Source organism: Pongo pygmaeus, chromosome 6 (assembly GCF_028885625.2).
Source record: "Pongo pygmaeus isolate AG05252 chromosome 6, NHGRI_mPonPyg2-v2.0_pri, whole genome shotgun sequence".
NCBI lineage: Eukaryota > Metazoa > Chordata > Mammalia > Primates > Hominidae > Pongo > Pongo pygmaeus.
Window position 1 is genome coordinate 245,322 of NC_072379.2, and position 23,131 is coordinate 268,452.

Below are 23,131 nucleotides of genomic sequence, written 5' to 3' on the forward strand. Positions count from 1 at the left end.
TTTCTCAGACAAACGAGGGAGCAGGAGACGCCCCCTGACTTTTTTTATTTCTCTGACTACGAGAGGCACAACGCGGAGATTGCTGCCTTCCACCTGGACAGGTGAGCCCTTCCTTCCTCCCTCCGTCCGCGCTCCCGTGCGCTCAGACCCACCGGTGAGCCGGGCCGTCCTGCGCTGGACACAGCAGGACGTCATCGTCACCTTCGTCACCATCAGGCAGCGCCGGTGCCTGCTCTCACCCCACCCCGAGTGCTGCCCTGACCAGGGCCCTCCGTGTCATCGTAGCCCACACAACACGCGGTAGGGAGAGCCCTTCATATCCCCCTCTTACCGATGAGAAACTGAGGCACTGTGAGCGGCGATTTGCCCAGGTTCCCACGCTCCTAACCATCCTCTGTCACTGAGGGAGAGGGTGCCTGCCCTCAGGGCACCTTAATCCGGATGAGCCCCTCCTGCACCCCCACAGTTCAGGCAGACGGGAGGTACAGAAGCTGCTGTGCGGTCGGTAATAGAGGAAAAGGAAAGACGGAAGTAGGCAGGGAGGGAAGGGGGAGTATTAAGTGCCTCGAATCTTAAAGACACAGAGACTCACCGGGCACAGACTTCTCTGGGAGACCAACGCAGCTTCCTAAGGAGGAGGAGCGATGTTCGCGATGAGGGGGCCTGGCAGGCCCTGCGGTCACCTGTCTCCAGAGGGGCCGCCCCAGCCCAGCAGAAAGTGAACCCTTGTGAGGGTTAGCTTGGCCCTGCTGCTGGGAAAGTGGGGGGTCCGTGTCCAGTGCCCTCCAAGGGCAGTTCACGGGCCTGGCCCTGGGTCCGGAGGGGCCCAGTGGATTGAAGGACCTTGCCCTGGTGCAGTGGAGGGAGGAGGCGCCACCCTCAGCCCCCTAGAGCCTCCCTGCCTGCCCTGCAGGGCCCTGACAGGTCCCAGCACGGGGTGCGGCCCCAGGGCCGGCAGCACTGGCATTGCCCTGGGCCAGTTGGAATGCAGAATCCTGGGCTCCACCCAGACCTGGGACAGAATCTGCATTTTAACAAGATCCCTAGTGACGTGGGCGTACATTGGAGTTTAAAGGGCTTTTTTAAAGATCAAAGTCTTCTGTGGTGACTATAGAAATCGCCAGAAGCCAGATTTTCCCCCATTTCAGCTATCTAGAACAGCCTGAACCCAAAAAAGGGCTTTTCTATGAAAAGAAAGCCAGGGACGGTCATCAGAAAACAGCCCCCTTCGGGTCAACCTGTTTATAAAACAGGACACACAGCCCGGCACCCAGGTGAGCCGTCTGACAGGTGGAGGGGGTGGGTGCTCCACGCAGAGACGTAGTCGGGCCTTGGGTCCCGGGTCGGCCCCGGCAGACGGCCCACGTCCCTCCACACCTGGTCACCTCGCCTCACAGGACAATCACCACGTCCTCCGTCAGCAAGAAAAGCTCTCGTCCCGCGTTCTCCATTTAATTAAGCGAGTGGGAGCCTGCGGTGTGGTTCCGAAAGAGTTCCATTAAAAGTGGTTCCTTTAATTTAATTTTGTTTTAAATTTAGCCCTGGAACGAGGGCAGGCTTTAGCTATGAGGGCAGTTGACGGTGTGTGCCCATCAGCGAGGCGTCGCCAGCCCCAGTCCCTCAGGGACCTCTCCCACCCCCATCACCGCGGGGCCAGGCAGAACCACCGGACCCAGGGCTGGGTTTATTCAGAGGCAGGGAGACAGAGGCCCGCTCAGCCGCACAGAGCACGGACCCTCCCCCGCCCGTTTCTTGCCAGGATCCTGGACTTCCGCCGGGTTCCTCCCGTGGCCGGCAGGATGGTCAACATGACCAAGGAGATCCGGGACGTCACGCGGGACAAGAAGCTCTGGAGGACCTTCTTCATCTCTCCAGGTAGCCTGGCACGGGGGCCCGTATTCATCTCTCCAGGTAGCCTGGCACGGGGGCCCGTATTCATCTCTCCAGGTAGCCTGGCACGTGCCCTGTGCCCCCTTCCACACCGGAGTGCTGACCCTCAGTGCCGTTCCCAACCCACCTCCCACGTAGGATGCCCTGTGCCCCCTTCCGCACCCGGAGTGCCAACCCACAGACAGCTTCAAGGTGCCACCATCAGCATTTAACCGATGTCCTCCCGTGCACAGAGAGGCTGTTTCTCCTATTTGTTTGTTTATTTTAACTGGTGAAACGATTCACTTTTGGGAGGTCCTAGCCTCTCCAGGAAGCCTTCTCCAGGTGGCCCAGCCAGCAGACCTCCGTGGGACCTCCCCACCCAGATTTAAACACACCCAGCAGGACCCCCGTTGTATAGTAACAGGGTGGGCGGCCTCCCCCGCCTCGGCAAAGTGGCTGGACTGTGAGCAGGGCTGGCCCCGGTCCCCGGTGCCCTTGAGGGGATACAGGATGGCCTGAACGTCAGGCGGGAATAGACGTCTCTGTTGGTGCTGAGGTTTATAAAACCTTCAAGACTCTACGTGATAAGTACAGTGCACACATAAACACATGATTTTCTACTTAATTATCTACCCAGGTTGCTGTAAACCTGACATTTGGGCTGGGCGTGGTGAGGATCACTTGATTTCAGGAGTTTGAGACCAGACTGGGCAACGTGATGAGACCCCTGTCTACAGGAAATTTAAAAATTAGCCAGCCGTGGTGGTGCTTATCTGTGGTCCCAGCTACTCAGGAGGCTGAGGCAGGAGGATTGCTTGAGCCCAGGAGGTGGAGGCTGCAGTGAGTGGGGATGGCACCACTGCACTCCAGTCTGGGCAACAGAGTGAGACCCTGTCTCAAAAAAAAAGAAAAGAAACTGGCATTTGTGGCTCTGCCGAGGGCTGAGTCCTCCTCCCCAAGCGCCTCCCTGGTGCCAGGCCCCTGCTGCACAGGCTGTTCCCATTTCTGCTGCTCACCTGGCTGAGCTCTGGGGACGCTCTCCTACCTGTCCTGGACTCGGTCCCCTGCGTTTCCATCTTGAAGGTCAAGAGTGGTCCCAGCGATGGTGAGCACCGCAGAGTGAAGGGACCCAGTGGTCACCCCAGGGAACCCCACAGAGCAAGGACCCCACTGGGGAGGGGCCCTCCGGATTGGAGGCTCTCGCTGTAGGGGCCTCAGCCGCTCTCCTGGCCCGTCTGCTTAATTCATGCAGATAAAATCCAATTAGGGCCCGTGATTAGCTGCGTCTTCAGATTTGCTGGCACATGAAACCTTGACCTAAGAGCTCATTTCCTGCAGATGTTTCAGATCGATGTACAGACTCTGCGCTTTCTCCTAACTGCATTCATGAATTTGTCAGAACCAGGCCCCCGAATCCATGATTTAATTAAGTTCCGTTCCATCAGCCGGGGCTCACCGAGATCCTCATTTGCTTTCTTCCTCTTAAAGCCCATTGATAAGAGAAAAATAGGACAGAAAGCTCCACAGAGGCAGGAAGAAGGGCTCCCTTCCCTGGCCCACGGGTGCCTGGCCCTGCACACCGGGAATCAGGGCAGAGGCAGAACCTGAGCATCTTTGAGGGGGTCTTTGAGGGCTCCCCGGTCAGCTGTGCCTGAGCCAGGCACACCTCCAGTGATGGGGAACGCATTGGCTCACAGACAATTCAGTCCCTGTTTGGATGGCTTGAGCTGTCCATCTTTTTTAAGGGGCTGAAACTCGCCTCCCCACCCTGGGAGTCCAGGGCTTCCTAAGCACGCCTGAGCTGCGGCCGCTGTCAGCCCTTGGGCCGACCCTGAGCGCACCGTCCAGCCACCGCCTCCTGCCCCCTGTCCACAGGACTGACCGCCCTGCAGCCCGGCACTCACACCCTGGTGGCCACGGAGGATGGGCTCCGCCCCGGTGATGCCTGGATGCCCGGCTGCTTCTTATCCACGTCTTTTTACAATTTTTATTGCAACTTTTACGGTGATGTATTTCAAAGGTTCCAAAGACTGACATTCCCCATCTTCAGGTGCCAGCGCCCCATGCAGCGACTGCGGGAATTCCTCCAGCGTAGACTCGATTCTCTGCATTGCAGACCAGGCTCTCGGTTCGGGACCGATTGAAAGAGACGGTCACAGGGTCGCGCAGGGAGGGGTCAAAGACGCCCACTGATGCTGAGAACATGCCCTGCTCCGAGCAGCATCTCCGGAACTCCTCATTTCGTTGTAAAATGAGCCTGTGGGGGCAGGTCGTTTCCTCCCCGTTTCTAAGGTCTTACTGAGTGGCCGGGCACAGTGGCTCACGCCTGCAATCCCAGCACTGGGAGGATCACTTGAGCCCAGGAGTTCAAGATCTGCCTGGACAACATAGCGAGACCCCATCTCTACAAAAATGAAAAATTAGCCAGCTCTGGTGGTGTGCACCTGTGATTCCAGCGACTCAGGAGGCTGAGGCAGGAGGATGGCTTGAGCCCAGGGGATCAAGGCTGCAGTGAGCTATGATCGCGCACCACTGCTCTCCAGCCTGGGTGACAGAGTGAGACCCCGTCTCAAAAAAAAAAAAAAAAAAAAAACACTGGGTTGATTATTAGTCCAAACAGGTGAATTAAGTCACCTCTGAGTCCCATGTTGGCTGACACTTGGAATCCCCAGGTAGGTCCTCAGCAGGCCAAGGACGGTGGTCACCGGAGCGCCCCTGAGCTCTGCTCTGCAAGGCGGCCGTCGACCACCTTCGGTGCCGTTGCTGGAATCCCTTCTCACGTCTCCCTGGAGCCAGCACTTTGATTGAGCGCTCTGGCAGCTTCCCTGGCCACTCCTGGTTCCAGATATTAGTTGCGTTTTCCAGGGCAGCGCAAGTTTCTCCCCTGAAATCCAAGACTTCCTCGGCCGCCGGAGGCCCCCACAGTTCCATGTCCCTGCCCAGACAGACGAGTCCTCGAATCTCCCAGAGCAGCCGGGCCCAGCATTGCCGGGCACCCCTGAACGCAGCCCCCGGAACCCCACTGCTGCCACTCCGGCCGCGCTGCCCTGTCAGCCCGATTTCTTCCAGAAGCCTCTGTGAGCGCCTGACTTTCTCTAAAGCAGCAGGGGCGCAGGAGCCTAGATTCCTCTCCTAGAGAACAAAATCTGTTCAGATTCGTTTGCTCCACTTTGCTTTGCGTGCGTCTCCTGACCGCGGATGCCAGGTGACCTCAGAGGCCCTGCCGGAGCCAAGGGCACATCAGAGGGCTGAGCCCACTGCAGACACCCCCTCGGCCTCCTAAGGCCTGAATGACCCTCCCGTGGGGTCAATCAGAAAATGGAAAAACGTATCAGCCAGGAGCAAGGTGAGGGGGCGAGAGGCAGCCAGGGCCAGTGCTCGGAGAAGGTGGGCTCTGGGAGGGGGAAGCAGGAGGCTGAGCCCCAGGCAGCCCCCTGCCCTGCGTAGGGATTGTGGAGCTCAGTTCAGAGAGGGCAATTAGGACCCCAGCACGGCACAGCTGTATAGGGGCCGGGCCGCAGTCAGAGCCCACATCGTCTAAGCCCCAAACGCTCACGGAACACGCTCCCCTACTTCTCATGTAAGTTACCGTCTGCACGTTGCAAACATCACAGAGGTGCACAGGTCGTCCGTGCACAGCTTTGCGTTTCCGCAAGGTGAGCCGCCCCCAGGACCAGGCCCAGGCCCAGGTCCCCGGCAGCTCCGGAAGCCACTCAGCCCCACACAGCCTGGACAGAAGGTCTTTGCCATCATTCGCTTCACCTCTTTTCCTGCCACGGTGGCCTGGGCTGAGCAGGACGGTCCTCAGGACTCTCTCCAGTGCTGCGTCCAGCTTAAACGCACATTGAAGGAGACACGTTTCCAGCGACGGACCCAGTTCAGGCAGCCAGAGCCGCTGCCCTAAATAATAGTGTCCGCCGGGCCCGCAGCTGTCCAGGGCACAGCTGTCCAGGGTGGCAGATGGCAGACGTCCGCCTTGCAAAACGCTCCTCCTGCCGGGTCAGCCCCGACACAGTCAGAGAAAGGAATGGTCAGAGACGCTCCAGCCGCAGGGTGAAGGGGCCATCTTCGTCCTTGCCGGGAGCCACACTCTTGCCAGGCTGCGCTCTCTGGGAGGCCAGCTGTGACGCCATTTCCGGGTGACTGGAGGAGGCAGGATCTCTCCTGGGTTTGTCCGGGACCCTGGCTTTCTCCTTGCTGTTTGTGTCTTTTGTTATTACTAAAATGGAAAAGGACTCACGCTCCTTCCTCCCAGAAAGCCCCCCCCGCCTCCAAGGGCAGGGCAGCCTTCGTTACCTTGACAGCTGCCTTCCCGCGGCTTCCTTGTGTAATTCCCAGCCCGCGATGCCGGCGTTGCTGGGACCCCCGCTTCCCGGGCGAGGGGCTGGGCACAGGGCAGGGCGGCACTTGCCTGAGGTCACACAGCTCAGAGCCCTCCTAACCCCACCCGGGAGGCCCCTTTAATACCCGATTTGGATCTGCAAAGAGGAATGGCTGTGGGCCCGAGAAACGCCTTTCTCTTTTAACACGATACCATCTGAAACCGGCTTAGGCGAGGACGGGAGGCTGTTACAGCAGACGAATTTTAAGCCTCCAGCCAATGAGCGCTCGGATGAAGATTTTCCTCCTGAAATGGAGCTCCTGTGGGCTGCCGATTAATCTGTATCAGCACGAGACGGTGGGGGCTGCCTCGTCCGACTGTGGGCTGCCGATTAATCTGTATCAGCACGGGACGGGATTGCAGCTGGTCTTTCCTTGATTGTTCGTTCTTACAATAATGACCCAGCGTTGGGACTGGGATGAGGGGGCGCGGGAAGGAGGGGGCAGGCAGGTGATCGGGGCGTTGGAGCCAGACCAGCCGGGAGCTGCTGGGTGCGTGGGGTGTGGCGAGGGCCAGGTCGGCCTGGCACCCGTCCCATTTCCTCTCCGAACCTCAGCTTCTTCAGCTAAGAAAGGGCAGCCCGGACCGGCCGCCCTCCTGTTTACTCCGCTGGGAAGCAACCTGCCGAACCTGCCTTCTGATCCACGGGGAGCCTGCCCCGCAGCCTGGAGGCTCCAGGAACACCCAGAGACCCCTGGAATCACTCAGCCTGGCTGCATGGCTCAAGGAGGGGCCCCTTTGGCTGAGACGTCAGCCGTGTGCTCAGACAGCAGGAATGCTGGGACTGGCGGGGGCTGTGAGTGAGGTTCGGGGCTCTGGCCCCAACAAAACCACATTCTCACAAGTTCTACAGCCCCAGGCTTTCCAGAGCTTCTCCACAAACAAATAAAGCATGAAAAACTGGATTTAATCAGCAAATAAATACAGGAATAGCGCCGTCAGCCGGGCCTCCAGCATCAGAGCAGTGAACCCGCACTGCTAGTGGGCCTGGACAGCTCTTGCATTTTTCTAATTATTCTTTCTTTATTAAGGTATAATTCATGTACCACAAAATTTACCACTTAAAAGCATACAGTTCCGTGGTTTCTAGTATATTCACAAGGGTGCGCGACCATCATCACTGTCAAAATCCAGGACGTCTTTCTGACCCCAAAAAGGAACCCCGTACCGTGAGCGGCGGTCACCGTTCCTCACCCCGCAGCCCTCAGCGACCAGCGTCCCACCCCCCGTCTGTCTGGATTTGCCTGTTCCGGGCGTTTCATATTAAGAGGGTCGTACGACGTGTGGCCTCCTCTGTCTGGCCTCCTTCGCGGAGCACAGGGTTCTCGGGTTCAGTGAGGGCTTCATTCCTCTTCTTGCTTCATTTCGTTTCATCGTGTGGATGGACCACGTTCACCCGGCCTGTCCACTCCTCTCTTCATGGACATTTGGGTGGATTCTCTCTTTTTCGGCTGTGGTGAGCGGTGCTGCTGTGAGCATTCGTGTCTGAGTTTTTGTGCGGAGATGTTTTTTCTTCCCTGAGGGGTTTACGTGGGAGGGGAGTTCCTGGGTCACATGGAGACGCTGTGTTCAATCAATCGGGGGCTGCAGACCGTTTCCGCCGCGGCTGCGCCGTGTGCATCCCCCGCCAGCAGCACACAGAGGTGGCTGTTCCCCATCCCAGCCGGCAGCTGCTGTTCTCTGCTCTTTCGATGGAAGCCGTCCCAGCAGACAGGAGGTGGTGCCTCACGATGGCGCCCGTCTCTTCTCATGCTTGTCGGCCATCGGTGTCGTCTCTGGAGAATCCTCTGTTCAAGCCCTCCGCCCATTTATTCGCTGGTGTTTTGTCTTGTTGTGATTGAGTGATGAGAGTCCCTCAAACACTCTAAGTGCTAGATCCTCAGATGTGTGGTTTGCAAACATTTCCTGCCATTCTGTGGATTGTATCTTCACTTTTTTTGACAATACGAATGCATTGTTTTAAACGACTAAACGTTGGCCCTAGGGTTTCCATAGACCAGCCCCCGATTTTCGAGGGTTCAGGCCGGGCTCTGCCTCTGGGGAGCCGTGTGGCCTCGGGAAGTCAGCTCTGTGGGTTGGCTTTTCTGTACCGTGGGGTGGAGGTGTTTGCTGGGATTGTTGGGGGAGCTGTGGGTGAGTCCTGCCCGTGAGAAGCACCAGTAACCCGCAGCCCGTCCCTCCCCAGCCAACAACATCTGCTTCTACGGCGAGTGCTCCTACTACTGCTCCACGGAGCACGCCCTGTGCGGGAAGCCAGACCAGATCGAGGGCTCGCTGGCCGCCTTCCTGCCCGACCTGTCCCTGGCCAAGAGGAAGACCTGGCGGAACCCTTGGCGGCGCTCCTACCACAAACGCAAGAAGGCTGAGTGAGTGCGGGGCCAGGGGACCGGCATCCGGCCACCCTACGGCAGAGGGAGCTGGGCCTGGGCGGGCGTGGGACGGTCGGCGCCCACGGGGTGGCGGAGATGGGTGCAGAGCCTGCTGTGCGGTGCTGGCCTGTGTGAAACGACTGCTTCCTGATGAGACGGTGGCAAAGGGCGTCCTTGCTCCAGTAATTCCATGTGCTTCCCTCACCCGGGCAGGCCTGCCCACCAGGGCCCTCGAATCGGGGCCCCTCAGCGTTTGAGCTCTGCTCTCACCCCGTCCCTCTCCTCACTCCTGCGGGAGAAACGGCCCCTGTTCTTTCCGTCCCACATTGTCCTCGTGAGTGTGGATTCCGGGTCCTGTTTCCCCACAGAGACTCTGCAAAAAACACAGGACCCAGAGCTGAAGGCAGCTCCAGGTGGGGTCACCCCGGGGCGGGGCAGAGTGACTCCGTCCCCTCCCACACCCATGCTCCCACTGATGCAGCCTCAGCGCGGCCGGGGCGGGTCCATCTGCAGACGCCAAGGTCCCTGCCGCAGTGTTTCTCCTCTGCTCCCCACGGCACGCGCCGGGCTATCCAGAATCCGGCCTGGGCCCCCCTTCTCACGCTGGCTCCCCGCAGGTGGGAGGTGGACCCTGACTACTGCGAGGAGGTGAAGCAGACACCGCCCTACGACAGCAGCCACCGCATCCTGGATGTCATGGACATGACAATCTTCGACTTCCTCATGGGTACGTCCCGCAGGGGCATGGGGTGCCCGTGTCACCCGCCTTGCGTGGAGCGGATGCACGCAGGGCTCTGCAGGGCACGGTCCGTGGCGCGGCCCAGCTGCGGTCCCGTGGGCTGTGGAGGGGCCGGATTGCTTAGAGGTCATGCTGGCAGGAGGAGACGCCGCTCTGCAGAGCACAGAGGCCTCTGGGCTACCCGGCCCAGCTCCCCACGGGCTGTGACACTTTCTGTTTCTCTCCGCAGGAAACATGGACCGTCACCACTACGAGACTTTTGAGAAGTTTGGGAATGAAACGTTCATCATCCACTTAGACAATGGAAGAGGGTGAGCCTGTCCTCGCCCCTGCACACCCAGGGAAGGGCCGGCCACCTCCCAGCTACTGCAGCCCACCTGAGACCCTGGGGACGGGGGTAGCAGACCCTCCAGTGGAGGGATGGGAATGTCACAAAGGCCCATCTCAGAGCCAGATGCAGGCGGCGGCCCCAGGCCCCAACCAGGAGGGAGGGCCACCCCGGGAGCGGGACCTCCGAGGCACGGGAACGCTGCAGACCAAGTCCTAGCAGAGCTGGTGTTACCAGGGAAATGGAGGCTGGGAGAGGCTGCTGGTAGGAAGAGCAGGACCGTGCAGAATAGATGGGCCTCTGCCCCACGCGGGACCTGGAGCCAGCCTGCCGGGGATAGACGGCCTCTGCAGCTGCTGCTGGCCTGCCATGGGTGGTCTTGGGCGGCGCTGTGAGACCCTGATGACCAGGGAGGGTGACCCCTAATAAGCAAAGCACGGAGGCGAGTAACTCGGGCAGGAGGACGTCCATTCCATTCCCAGGCTCGGAGACCTCAGAGAGATGGACTTTGGGCACCTCAATAGCTTGTGTGTGTGGCTGTAAAGATGGCTCCACAGCTAAATGGTGGGCTGACGCTCCCTGGAGCCGTCTCAACTCGGCTGACCAGGACCCTTCCCCAGGCCAGAGGCCAAGACCCCACATACAGGGCTGGGGACAGGCGGGGGTGGACCCACTGCCTGGGATGCTGGAGATGGGCTGGGTGGACCCACTGCCTGGGGTGCTGGAGATGGGCTGGGTGGACCCACTGCCTGGGGTGCTGGAGATGGGCTGGGTGGACCCACTGCCTGGGGTGCTGGAGATGGGCTGGGTGGACCCACTGCCTGGGGTGCTGGAGATGGGTGGGGTGGACCCACTGCCTGGGGTGCTGGAGATGGGCTGGGTGGACCCACTGCCTGGGGTGCTGGAGATGGGCTGGGTGAACCCACTGCCTGGGGTGCTGGAGATGGGCTGGGTGGACCCACTGCCTGGGGTGCTGGAGATGGGTGGGGTGGACCCACTGCCTGAGGTGTTGGGGACAGGCAGGTGGACCCATGGCCCAGCTCCCAGCCCAGCAGCCTGTTAGGAACCTTGTACAGGGGCCCTTGACAATTCTGCTTTTCTTCTGGAAGGTTTGGGAAGTATTCGCATGACGAGCTCTCTATCCTTGTGCCGCTACAGCAGTGCTGCAGGTACAGCCCCTGCCGGAGCCGGCTCCAGCTCCACCCTCCTCCCTACTACGCAGGAGACAGAGGAGGCCGCAGCCTTCCCCAGCCCACCCCGGCCATCATATGAGAGAGGAAAGGCCCCAAATTCAACCCACACCCTCACGCTGCAGCCTGGCGGCGCAGACCTCACCTGTCCACCGCCCCAGGCCCATCCAGCTCGAGGCCTCCGGGCCTCCACTCTGTGTCCGTCCTGCCACCCCAGTGCAGAGAGAACTCGAGGCCAGGGCAGACACCAGCTGAGACACAGAGACCCTGCTCCCCCGCGCAGCTGCCGGTCTCTGCCACTGCCACTGCCACCTTCTGTGGGGTTCAGACCCCCTTTCCCCTGGGGTCTTTCATGGCTGGGGACGCAGACTTGCAGGGCAAACGCTTTGTACTTCTCTAAGGAGGCACGGCAGTGCCCGTGTTGTACGGATGTGCTGAGTCGGGGTCAGTCTCCTGGGTGAGCAGGCCGCCCTCCTCACCTCCCCATCCTCCTGCCGGGCCCCTCTGGGAAATACACCGGCCACCGCATCCTGCAAGGGCACCCTCACCCCTTATGCAGATGACAGGCGGCAGACCATGCCGGAGCAGATCACACAGCCCAGCGGGTGACGAGGCGTCGGATCGCAGGCCCCTCTCTCTCCGTCTCTCTCGTCTCTGCCATCTCTGTCTGTGTCTGTCTCTCTCTGTCTCTGTCTATCTCTCTGTCTCGGTCTGCCTGTCTCTCTTTATCTGTCTCTTTCTGTCTGTCTGTCTCTGTCTCTCTCCCTTTCTCCCTCTGTCTCTTTCTCTGTGTCTCTCTTTCTCTGTGTATGTCTCTGTCTTTTTCTGTCTCTCTGTCTCTGTCCCCCTCTTTCTCTCTCTGTCTCTCCCCCCACTCTCTCTATCTCCCTCTCACTTTCTCTGGCTTTCCCGTGGGCAGGCATCTCCCCTGTCCCATGCCAGGCCTGACACCCCTCTCCTCCCCAGGATCCGGAAGTCCACCTACCTGCGTCTGCAGCTCCTGGCCAAGGAGGACTACAAGCTGAGCCTGCTGATGGCCGAGTCTCTGCGGGGGGACCGGGTGGCGCCCGTGCTGTACCAGCCGCACCTGGAGGCCCTGGACCGGCGGCTCCGCGTCGTGCTAAAGGCCGTCCGGGACTGCGTGGAGAGGGACGGGCTCCACAGCGTGGTGGAGGACGACCTGGACACTGAGCACAGAGCTGCCTCGGCAAGGTAGTGTCCGCCGGCCGCTGCGCTGCCCGGGACGAGCCAGAGGGACCGGACCTCCCAGCAAGCGCACGTGCCCGTCGTGAATTCAGTGAATTCAGAGGCAGGACGGGATCATCCGGAGTCGGGAGCTGCTGCCACAGGAGGCGAGGCTCCCCAGGTCTAATAGGACACATTTTGTCAGTGTTTGACCAGAAAAGGTTGGGAGGGAAGCACCGTCTGTGCTCACAGAGAGAGGCGGCCAGCGCCGGAGGCATTCCGTCCTTTCTGTAGGGAAAGGAGCCTTTATTTACTATTTTGTATTTATATATGATGAATAAGTATATAAACAGAGACGTGTACACAGACGCCGATCACCTACCAAACCAAACACAAGGACCGCCCTCCCGGTTCTGGGGGCCCCTCAAGGCCAAGCTCACCCCTCAAGTGCTCTCACACTCGGGACCTACTTCAAGTAAAAACTCTTTCTCCTTCCTGGGGCCTTGGCTCCTGGAGGGCTGGAGAGTCTCGTCTGAGGATGGGTGGAGGCTCTCGCTGGACGTCTGGCCTGTGCGCTGGTGGATGGATGCCGACATGGTTTCGGAGAACCCGATGACCAGGCGTCCTGCGACTCCGCCCGCTGGCCCACAGTGCCCACCTCGGACTTGGCTGTGGACGGTTGGTGCAAGTACGTCCTGCAGGGCTGGCTGTGTGCAGCTGTGGGCTGACCTTTGCAGAGTTTTGTGGAATAGTTTGCAATGTGATAAAAGTGCAATAAAGGTACAGCAGATATGTGTCGGCCTCACAGGGCGGGTCCCTCACACCCTGGTGCGTGGCTGCCTGTCCACCCCCTCTCCAAAAAAAAGCCAGTCCTGGAACCAGGCGTGGCTGAGAGTCGGCATTCAAGGTGGCCTGGACCCGAGGCCTGCTGGGGCCAGAGTGGGCTGCCTGCCAAGCCCTGGTGCAAACAGGCCAGGTGAGGCCCCACCTCCAAGGCAGGGTGGTCCATCCTGGGCTGCTCTCAGAGGATGGGGCCACAACCCAAGGCTGCGGTGGCCCCGAGGGTGGCACCTGTCCGTAGCCCTGGCATGGGCGGCTCCCGCTGTTCCAGCAGCACTGGGCGGCCATGCGTGGGGCAGCTGCCCCGGGGCTGCGGTGAGTGAGGGACAATGTGAAGGGTGCCAGCCCCTTCCCACTGCCGGCCTCGGGCCTGAAACCTGCTCCTAGGAGCCCCCGGGGAGACTCTGGGCTCCTTCCAACAAGCCCCGGGAAGGCCCAGCCCGGGATGGAGCAAGGAGAGCCCTTGGGCCAAGGTCTCGGCGCAGAGTGAACGCTGAGAGTCCTGGAGCTGAGAGTGTGGGAGTCACAGCTCCTGGGGGCAGGCCCACTGCTCCCGAGCCGCTTCCTCACTGTCACTCCCCAGCCGTCTCCTCGCAGCCGCTCCGCACCCCGTGGCGACTGTTCTCTGTGCTGCTCGCCCGCCAAGCCGTCAAGGTCAATCATTACTCATCTCTAAAGCAAAACTGCAAGGTTGGTTTTATTTTTCTGGGTTTACAGATGGGGAAACTGAGGCTCAGAGAGGGAAAGTCCCTCAATCCCTAAGTCAATTTAGGTTCCTGGAACAGTCCACCCAGTGCTTGAAACCCCATGAGCTGGGAAGAGGTACAGAGGCCCCACCTGGAACCCCGGTTGCCCCAGGGCTCAGCTGAGGGTAGGGCAGGCTCCCCCGATGGCCAGACTCGCGGTGGACTGCAGTCCACGAGGACTCCTCAAAGGAAACAAGCGGGCGAGGTGTGGAAGCCCCACCTTGGGCTCTCCAGCCTCCCTGCCTCAGTGCAGGGCCTGGCCCTCCCCTGGGCTCGGCCTCCCTTCCACAGTCGTCCCACACGTCGCCTGGCTCCGGCTTCACAGCTCCACTCTCCACACACTCAGCTCTGTCCTCTCGCCATTTTCTCCCAGCCGAGGAACTCAGCCGGCCCTCGCCTCTTCTTCTCCCTGCCCTGAGGACCCCCAGAAGCTGAGAGGAGTGAGGTGGGGGCTGCAGAGATGGGGCTGGGCTCCTGGGTCAGCATCTCCCCTGCTGGCACCGTGTGAGGGTCAGAGGCAGGAGCCAGCATCCTGGCTGCCACCTGCCAGGGTCACACGGCCCAGGAGCCCTAAGAAATCAGCTGTGGGGCTGGTCACTGTGGCCCCCTCTTCTAAGAGCCTCTGCATTCACTCACCTGTCCATTCCGCAAAGGCCCTGACACCCATTTGAGCTGTCCCAGGCTGGCTGCAGCAGGGCCTGAGAGACTCAGCTCTGTCCTCATCACTGCCATCCTACAGAGCAGCGGGAGACACACAGTAAACACACAGACAGGTCACACACAGCTCCCTGCACATGGCAAGGAAGTCAGTGAGGGCAGAGGATGAGCCAGGCAGACATTGAGTGTGGGGCAGCCAGGGAGGTGCTGTGGCCCCACCATCCACTGGCTGGAGCCAGCCCCACCATGTCACTGTTTGGGACTGAACCAAAAGACGTGATTAAGTGGCATGAGGGTTCGGGTGGTCCCGGTCCAATCTGACGAGAGCCCTTATGAGGAGAGGAGACCAGGACACACACAGAGGGACGGCCCCGTGAGGACACAGAGAGGATGACGTCCACGAGCCACAGAGAGACCTGGAGGAACCAGCCCTGCCGCGCAGTGACTTCGGATTCCAGCCTCCGGGACCGTCTGTGGTTGAAGCCACCCCGTCCGTCCGTGGTGCTGTCACGGCGTCCTGAGCAGACTCACGCAGGCAGCCTCCAGTAGGGGCTTCAAGGGGCCTGAAGGACGGGAGGCAGTGATTCCAGGAGCAGGGCCAGGGGCGCAGATGGAGAAACGCAGCGGCCGTGTCCACCCTGCCACATGGGGCTGGCCCAGCAGTGCCAATGTTGGGACCCACGGCCATGATAGAATTAAGTTAGTGTTTAGACAGACGTGCCGCGGAGTCTGGACTGATAGAGGGGAGTGCTCCGTGCAGAAGCAGCTGTCGCTGTCATCTGGCCACAGCTGGATACCAACCACAGAGGAGGGAAAGTGTGCAGATTCCAGGGCCCGGGAGAGACCAGCAGGACCTGCTGTGGGGCTGGAGGTGGGGAGAAGAGAAGGAGAAAGTGTGACCTCCAGGATCTGACTTCAGCCAGGGCATGGGGCGCCCTTCACTGTGGGGTGTTGGAGGAAGACCCAGAGGGGCAGGGAGGAGGCGTGTGGTGTCCCCGCAGGCACCAGATGACAGCGGGGCTGGGTATAAAACGTGGTGCTGCCAGCACGGAGCTGGAACGTGGAACCACAGCAAGGGGAGGAGGGTGTGCACGAGGCCCAGGACAGCTCACGCACGGCTGGAGTCTGGGTAAGGGGAGGGGCAGCAAGGGTGGGGCTGATGGTCCAGACAGAGTGGATGGCCCTTGATGTCTGCTATGGAAGGACACACAAGAACCATCACCCTTGATGTCCGCTATGGAAGGACACACAAGAACTATCACCCTTGATGTCCGCTGTGGAAGGACACACAAGAACCATCACGCGTGTGAGAGCCTTTGGCGTGAGAGACACGAAGCCACAGGGAAACACGTGGTGTGGAGACTGTGCTGAGAGCAGAGATGCGGAGACAGGATGGCATGAGGTCCAGGGAACAGGAGGGGCTCTCGTGCACCAGTGTGGGCAGAGAAATCAAACAGGATGAAGCCTCGATAGAAGGAACACAAGACGAGACTGAGGAAGCTCCCAGAGAGCAGCAAGGGAGACCAGTGGCTGGAAAATGAGAAAACGAAGCCACTGAGGCCCCGGCAGCAGGCCCAGTGCCGACCAGCAGGGGACACACGACAGAGAAGAGACAATGGCTGCAGGCCCAGTGCCGACCAGCAGGGGGCACACGACAGAGAAGAGGCAATGGCTGCAGGCCCAGTGCTGACCAGCAGGGGGCACACGACAGAGAAGAGGCAATGGCTGCAGCCCCAGTGCTGACCAGCAGGGGGCACACGACAGAGAAGAGGCAATGGCTGCAGCCCCAGTGCTGACCAGCAGGGGGCACACGACAGAGAAGAGGCAATGGCTGCAGGCCCAGTGCTGACCAGCAGGGGGCACACGACAGAGAAGAGGCAATGGCTGCAGGCCCAGTGCTGACCAGCAGGGGGCACACGACAGAGAAGAGGCAATGGCTGCAGCCCCAGTGCTGACCAGCAGGGGGCACACGACAGAGAAGAGGCAATGGCTGCAGCCCCAGTGCTGACCAGCAGGGGGCACACGATAAAGAAGAGGCAATGGCTGCAGGCCCAGTGCTGACCAGCAGGGGGCACACGATAGAGAAGAGGAAGCCACAGCAGCCCCAGTGCCGACCAGCAGGGGGCACACGCAGAGAAGAGGCAATGGCTGCAGGCCCAGTGCTGACCAGCAGGGGGCACACGATAGAGAAGAGGAAGCCACAGCAGCCCCAGTGCTGACCAGCAGGGGGCACACGCAGAGAAGAGGCAATGGCTGCAGCCCCAGTGCCGACCAGCAGGGGGCACACGCAGAGAAGAGGAAGTGGCTGCAGCCCCAGTGCCGACCAGCAGGGGGCACAAGCAGAGAAGAGGAAGTGGCTGCAGCCCCAGGGCTGACCAGCAGGGGGCACACGATAGAGAAGAGGAAGCCACAGCAGCCCCAGTGCCGACCAGCAGGGGGCACACGTAGAGAAGAGGAAGTGGCTGCAGCCCCAGTGCCGACCAGCAGGGGGCACACGATAGAGAAGAGGAAGCCACAGCAGCCCCAGTGCCGACCAGCAGGGGGCACACGCAGAGAAGAGGAAGTGGCTGCAGCCCCAGTGCCGACCAGCAGGGGGCACACGTAGAGAAGAGGAAGTGGCTGCAGCCCCAGTGCCGACCAGCAGGGGGCACACGCAGAGAAGAGGAAGCCACAGCAGCCCCAGTGCCGACCAGCAGGGGGCACACGCAGAGAAGAGGAAGTGGCTGCAGGCCCAGTGCTGACCAGCAGGGGACACACGATAGAGAAGAGGAAGCCGCAGCAGCCCCAGTGCCGACCAGCAGGGGTCACACGTAGAGAAGAGGAAGTGGCTGCAGCCCCAGTGCCGACCAGCAGGGGGCACACGTAGAGAAGAGGAAGTGGCTGCAGCCCCAGTGCCGACCAGCAGGGGGCACACACAGAGAAGAGGAAGTGAGGAAATGGAAGAAGAGGGTTGACCTGAGCTGAAGGACATGAACTTCCAGGTGAAATAGTCCCAGGGCCAGGCATGGCGGCGCACGCCTGTAATCCCAGCACTTTGGGAGGCTGAGGCAGGAGGATTCCTTGAGCCCAGGAGTTCGAGACCAGCCTGGGCAACACAGTGAGACCCACCTCCTCCATCTCTACAAAAAGTACAAAAATTAGCCAGACACAGTGGGCTCACACCTGTAGTCCCAGCTGCCCCAGAGGCTAAAGCAGGAGGATCACTGGAGCACAGGAGGTCGAGGCTGCTGTGAGCTACGATTGCACCACTGCACTCCAGTCTGGGCGACAGGGTGTGACTGTGTCTCAAAAAAAGAAAAAACTAATAGTTAAATAAATAGTCCCGGTTTCCAACAGAATAAAAGGAAGGTCAGCAGAAAGGCCAGGACGGCCTGAAGAAACTTCAGGGCTGGGGCTGCGGGGTGAAGCCGTCCCTTCCAGACGCCGGGCGAACGGACCTCCCTGCAGAAGCACAAGGGTGAGGGGATGAAGTCACATTCCACACACAGGATCTAGACACGGCTCGTGGCCCATGCACCCGAAACCAGGATGTGCATTGGGGAGGAGGAACGGGGTATAGTAGGGCAGCGGAGGCCCTGGCGTGCTGACGAGAGGACCCCTGAGGGGGACATGCAGACAGGAGCAAGAGGACCCTGCAGAGAGGGGTGGGCGCCCGCCCAGAAGAACAGGCCAGGGGAAGAGGTGAGGCTCCTGGCACGGCCAGGACGCCGTGGCTCAGCCTTGAGTGCGGCCACAGACGCATCATAACAGGAGCACCCAGCGTCATTTTTCCATCAAGAAGGCGGCGATATCACCGTATTGGGGAAGGGAGTGTTTGAGTGGGGAGATGTTGAGCTGTGACGTAAGCCTGTTATTTGGAAACACGGAGGTAAATACAAAAACCAAACACACTGAGCAAAACAAAGAAGGTGATTTTCTCTGGGTCTTTGCCAGGGGCAGGAGGGGCAGGAGGGGCAGGGCCTGCTGGGTTTCATGATTGCGGTGCCATTTCAGACTTTTTAAGCACTATGCATGGGTGTGGTGCTATTTCAGACTTTTTAAGCAGTATTTACTGGTTTGATACAAAGTCAGAATGCAGTTTGACACCCACTAGCCGGGCCAGAGCTGACGGTCTCCTGGGGAGGGGTCAGCCCAGCCCCACGACAGCCCTGGTGCACACCCATAGTGAGACCTGAGTTCTTCTTTTACCCACTTTGCTCCTCACAGTTACTCGGGGGTAGAAATTGTGGCCCCGTGTGCCCACGTCACAGCTGTGTAAACCAGGGCTCAGATGGTGGGACGACTTTCAGGAGCTCAATACGGATAATGCCTGCGTGTGGACCCCGCCCTGACAGCCGCCCTCTTCCCACCTACCCATTAACACCCATGCCACACGCAGAGCCACCCACCCGCAGAAATAGGTGGTGCAGAGAGAGGGTGGGGGTATGAGACCAAGGGCTGAGGAACAAAATGAAGAAAAAGGGCTTTCAATTAAGTTCTTTCCCTTGGTGCGGGCTGCTTCCCACGGAGCACTAAGCTGCCACTTTGTCTGCAAGTAGGACAGCGTCTTGCCAGAGGGGTCAACGAGAAGCGTGGGGGTTGAAATTCAAACATGATTTTTTACAAACCAGGGGAAAACCTGGGATTTCACTTCACAGAACTGAGAGTCAGGAAGGAAGTGGCTCACAAGGGGGCTCCTGCCTGGCGCTGGGACCCCCGCCCCTGAGCCGTCGGGGCCGTGCACCTGGCAGAGACACGGGGCTGAAGGTGGGCACCACTTTTCTCTGAATTAAAGTAAATGAATGAAGAAATAAATAAATATATGAATGGGGACTCGTGTGTGGCCTGGCCCTCCAAGGCCACGGGACAAGATCTGAAGAACAGGCTGCTGGGGAATGTGGGTGGTGGTCACAGCCCAGCCCGGATGCAGAAGCCCGCTCTGGACACAGAGGACACGGCCCACCCCAGCCCACAGCCTACAGCCCAGCCCGGCTGCAGAAGCCCGCTCTGGACACAGAGGACACGGCCCACCCCAGCCCACAGCCCACTGCCTAGTCCAGCTGCAGAAGCCTGCTCTGAACACAGAGGACACAGGCCACCCCAGCTCACAGCCCACAGCCCAGCCTGGCTGCAGAAGCCCACTCTGGACACAGAGGACATGGCCCACCCCAGCCCACAGCCCACAGCCCAGCCCGGCTGCGGAAGCCCGCTCTGGACACAGAGGACAGGGCCCACCCCAGCCCACAGCCCACAGCCCAGCCCGGCTGCGGAAGCCCGCTCTGGACACAGAGGACACGGCCCACCCCAGCCCACAGCCCACAGCCCAGCCCGGCTGCAGAAGCCCGCTCTGGACACAGAGGACACAGCCCACCCCAGCCTACAGCCCACAGCCTAGTCCGGCTGCAGAAGCCTGCTCTGGACACAGAGGACTCTGCCTGGCCCGAGGCCACATCACGGAAGGGCAGGGTTCCCAGCCCTCCCAGGGAGCTCCCTGGAGGCACCTGTGCCGTCCTCACCTGGGAGTGAGCTCCATATGCAGATTCCCGGGCCAGCTCCCCAAGCCCAAGTACAGAGGTTGGGGGCAGAGGCCTTCAGCTACCCAGGGTCCTGGACACAGGGGCTCCCAGGTTGTCCTTTTGGGACTCACGGCTCAGCCCTTGCCCACCTCCTGGGGGGACCTCCCCAGAGTACCCTGACTGCACAGACACCCTCAGCACACCTGGCCTGCAGCCAGCCCATTCCACAGAACCTCCAAGCCACTGTCCCCAGGAAGGCCTTCACCAGGGCAGACGACAAGAGAAGGCTCCAAAAGCCTCTGCCTGCCCAGGTGGGCCTGAGAGGGGCGAGGAAGATGGATGGGCCCAGACCAAGCGGTTGTCTAAGGAGCAGAGTTCCAGCTCCCAGTTGTGGGGGATGCAGACATCTTCCTGTGCACAGAGGGCTCTGCTGACCCTTTCAGCGACAGGGGAAGGTCGCCTGCATTTGGAAGAAGGGGCTTGTAGCCGGTCACCTGCTGGGAGGGCGTCCTCCAGAAGGGGAGGCATTTGCTCCTGCCCTCACAGCTTGTCCTGAAGGAGACCCTGGGAAAAGTGGGAGAGGAATTAGGAGAGCCCCAGGGCTGCTGCAGTGTGGGGTCTGGGCGTGGTGGTGCCCGCTGGGTCCGTACCAGCCATACCCCTAGCCTAGGTTGCCCAGGTCGGCCACCCAGCTAGGCTACCGTCGGGGGCTCCGGCCAGCCGGCCCCTTCCCAGAGCGCCTGCCCCGCCCGTCTCCGTGGGTGCCAGGGCTCGGCCGTCCTGTGAGCTGGAGGGACCCGCAGGTCCGCAGGTGAGTTCAGGCTCCCGGGACACCTGCTCATGTCTGGTCCGCATGCTCCATCTGGAGGACAGCCGGGGAAAGGCAAGAACCAGCGTCTGCGTTGAGGGGCGGCCCCAGCTGAGAAGCAGGTGCCTTGTCCTCAGCGCCCAGGGTCAGCGTGGCCCCGCCGCCTCCCTCAGCCCGGCCCAGAGCCCAGGCCGTGTGGAGCCTGTGCGTCTCCCCCTCCTGCCCCTCCAGGAGGACCCAGCTCAGTCCTGGCAACTCCATAACTTCCTGCCAGGTAGCCAGGTTCTTCTCCAGTACGTCCATTCTGAATGAACATTGCGCAAATTCAGTACCCTGCACACCAACACACCTACGACACCCTCCCTTAAACGTGGAACTGGAAGCCTGGGATTGCCCTGGAGGGCAGCGGGAGCTGTGGCAGCCCCCCACCCACCGGCCTTCCGGAGCCTCCGAAGACCCCCCGCATGCATGGCGCCTTGGGGCCTTTGCATGGCGGCCCCCTGGAGCTCTGCGCCTGCCCAACCCCTTCACTTGGTTAATTCCTATCCTGACGCGGCTCAGACGTTTCATCCGGGAGGATGGTTTCAGGTGCACACCACCCCACCCAGCCAATTTTTCCATTTTTTATAGAGATGGGGTCTTTCTATGCTGCATAGAAAGTTGGTCGTCTCAAACGTCTCTTTCATAGCTCAGTCCGTTTTGTTTTTAAGCGTGCTGTGAGTCTTAACGAGGATATCAAGTGCCACTCCCCATTCAGAGTAAACCATCATCTCATTTAGAAGAGACAGCGTGCATTAGATACAAAAACTCAAAGATGTTTACATGTGAATGTGGCAGAGACACAAATTAACTGCGAATCGCAGCTGTCATCCAGGGCAGATTTCCTGAAGAGACGCTCCCTGTCTAAATGGCAAGAAACATTTATTATAACTCATGGCTGTGGTGCCTTCCAGATTTTCGGGAAGTAAAAGGCCGTGACTGGTGTCCCCCGAGGCACAGACATCCTTATTTCTGAGGAAAAGCTGGACACCAGCCAGGGCGGCTGAGAATCCTGACCTGAAGAACAAATCCAACTTTCCCTCAGCCACACCTCAAAGAATATGAACATAAACAGAGCCTCACTCCCTACATCCCAGGCTAAAGGCTGCAGCTCAAACCTGCACAGTCCTGAGGCCCTGCGTGTTCTGCCTGCCCCTGTGTTTATGTATTGGCCACGTGCGGAAATCCTGCGATGAATGAGGGATACATTCGTGTGTCTGTAAACTCAACGCATGTTTACTGAGCACCTACTATGTTACAAATGTCCTTGATGCTGGGGACGGAATGGGGAGAAAGACAGGGTCTGTCCTAGGAGGATGCCATCCTGGGACACGCCAGCAGCTCAGGGCAAGTGCACGAAGGCCGTAGGCTTCAGACTTTATCAGCGACAACCGGGACCGCTGGAGGACATTCGGCAAGTCTCTGGATGCACAAAACGGAGGTTCTTCTCCTACCTCCTTTACACTCTCCTGGCTGCTGGAGGATGGCTCAGTGGGCGCTGAATCCCCGCAGTCAGAGCAGGTCACTGACCTCTGTGCCGCGGCCTCAATTCATGAGACTGCTGAGGCCAAGACACGACTCAAAGCTCTGCCCTTGACGCTGGACTCAGTCGCTCCCTCCCGAGGCTTAGGCTGCAGGGGATTTCTCCATTCTCCACTCCCCTTCCCTGGCCCCTGTTTGCTTCGCTGGTGGGAAAGGCAGGGAGGGGGCCGGGGTGCTGAGTAGAACCTTGAAGCTGCCTCCACCATCTGGTCAGCAGTGCATGAAGACCCTCCTCTCATCAGGGGTCACCTCCTCCTCGGTCTGGTCCCGGAGGGGTTTGGGGACCCTCCTCTCATCGGGGGTCATCTCCTCCTCGGTCTGGTCCCGGAGGGGTTTGGGGACCCTCCTCTCATCTGGGGTCATCTCCTCCTCGGTCTGGTCCCAGAGGGGTTTGGGGACCCTCCTCTCATCGGGGGTCATCTCCTCCTCGGTCTGGTCCCAGAGGGGTCTGGGGACCCTCCTCTCATCGGGGGTCATCTCCTCCTCGGTCTGGTCCCGGAGGTGTCTGGAGACCCTCCTCTTTCCTGGGGTCATCGCCTCTGTGGTCTGGTTCTGGAGGTTTCTGGAGACCCTCCTTTCTCCTGGGGTCATGTTCTAGCTCTTTGCACCTCTCCTTTGCCCAAGGGCTCACAGAGACCCCCTCCATTCCTGGTGGCCGTGGCAGCCCTGTCGTAGCCCAGGGAGCCCAGAGCTCACCCTTGGGCTCTCACTGCTGGCCACTCTCCTGGCCCTCTCCTGTCCTTCGTCTCCCACATAGCGTCCAGGGGAAACACTCGTCCAGCAGCTGTCCGGGGAGCCTGCGAGGGGCAGCCATGGCAAAGCCACCCTCTCCTCGCCTACCTTTCTTTCTTTTTATTTATTTATTTATTTATTTATTTATTTTGAGACAGAGTCTCACTCTGTCGCCCAGGCTGGAGTCCAGTGGCACGATCTCGGCTCA

The 23,131-nt window shown here is 60.1% G+C and overlaps 2 protein-coding genes across 2 annotated transcripts in view; both read left to right on the plus strand.

Annotated features, from left to right (window-relative positions):
• Nucleotides 1-12,856, plus strand: part of FAM20C (FAM20C golgi associated secretory pathway kinase) — a 69,210-nt gene extending 56,354 nt beyond the window's left edge. Inside the window, exons 4-10 of the mRNA XM_054495054.2 lie at nucleotides 9-101; nucleotides 1,760-1,875; nucleotides 8,439-8,619; nucleotides 9,240-9,349; nucleotides 9,591-9,672; nucleotides 10,799-10,858; nucleotides 11,846-12,856. Of these exons, the coding sequence (XP_054351029.1) occupies nucleotides 9-101; nucleotides 1,760-1,875; nucleotides 8,439-8,619; nucleotides 9,240-9,349; nucleotides 9,591-9,672; nucleotides 10,799-10,858; nucleotides 11,846-12,095 (892 nt within the window). The 3' untranslated portion in view covers nucleotides 12,096-12,856. The remainder of the gene's footprint in view (nucleotides 1-8; nucleotides 102-1,759; nucleotides 1,876-8,438; nucleotides 8,620-9,239; nucleotides 9,350-9,590; nucleotides 9,673-10,798; nucleotides 10,859-11,845) is intronic.
• A 334-nt stretch (nucleotides 12,857-13,190) lies between these two features.
• LOC129040799 (uncharacterized) lies at nucleotides 13,191-16,755 on the plus strand. The gene is given in 5 exon segments (XM_054495626.1): nucleotides 13,191-13,219; nucleotides 15,899-16,151; nucleotides 16,204-16,343; nucleotides 16,547-16,610; nucleotides 16,612-16,755. Coding segments are annotated over 5 exon segments (630 nt in total).
• Nucleotides 16,756-23,131: the final 6,376 nt, after the last annotated feature.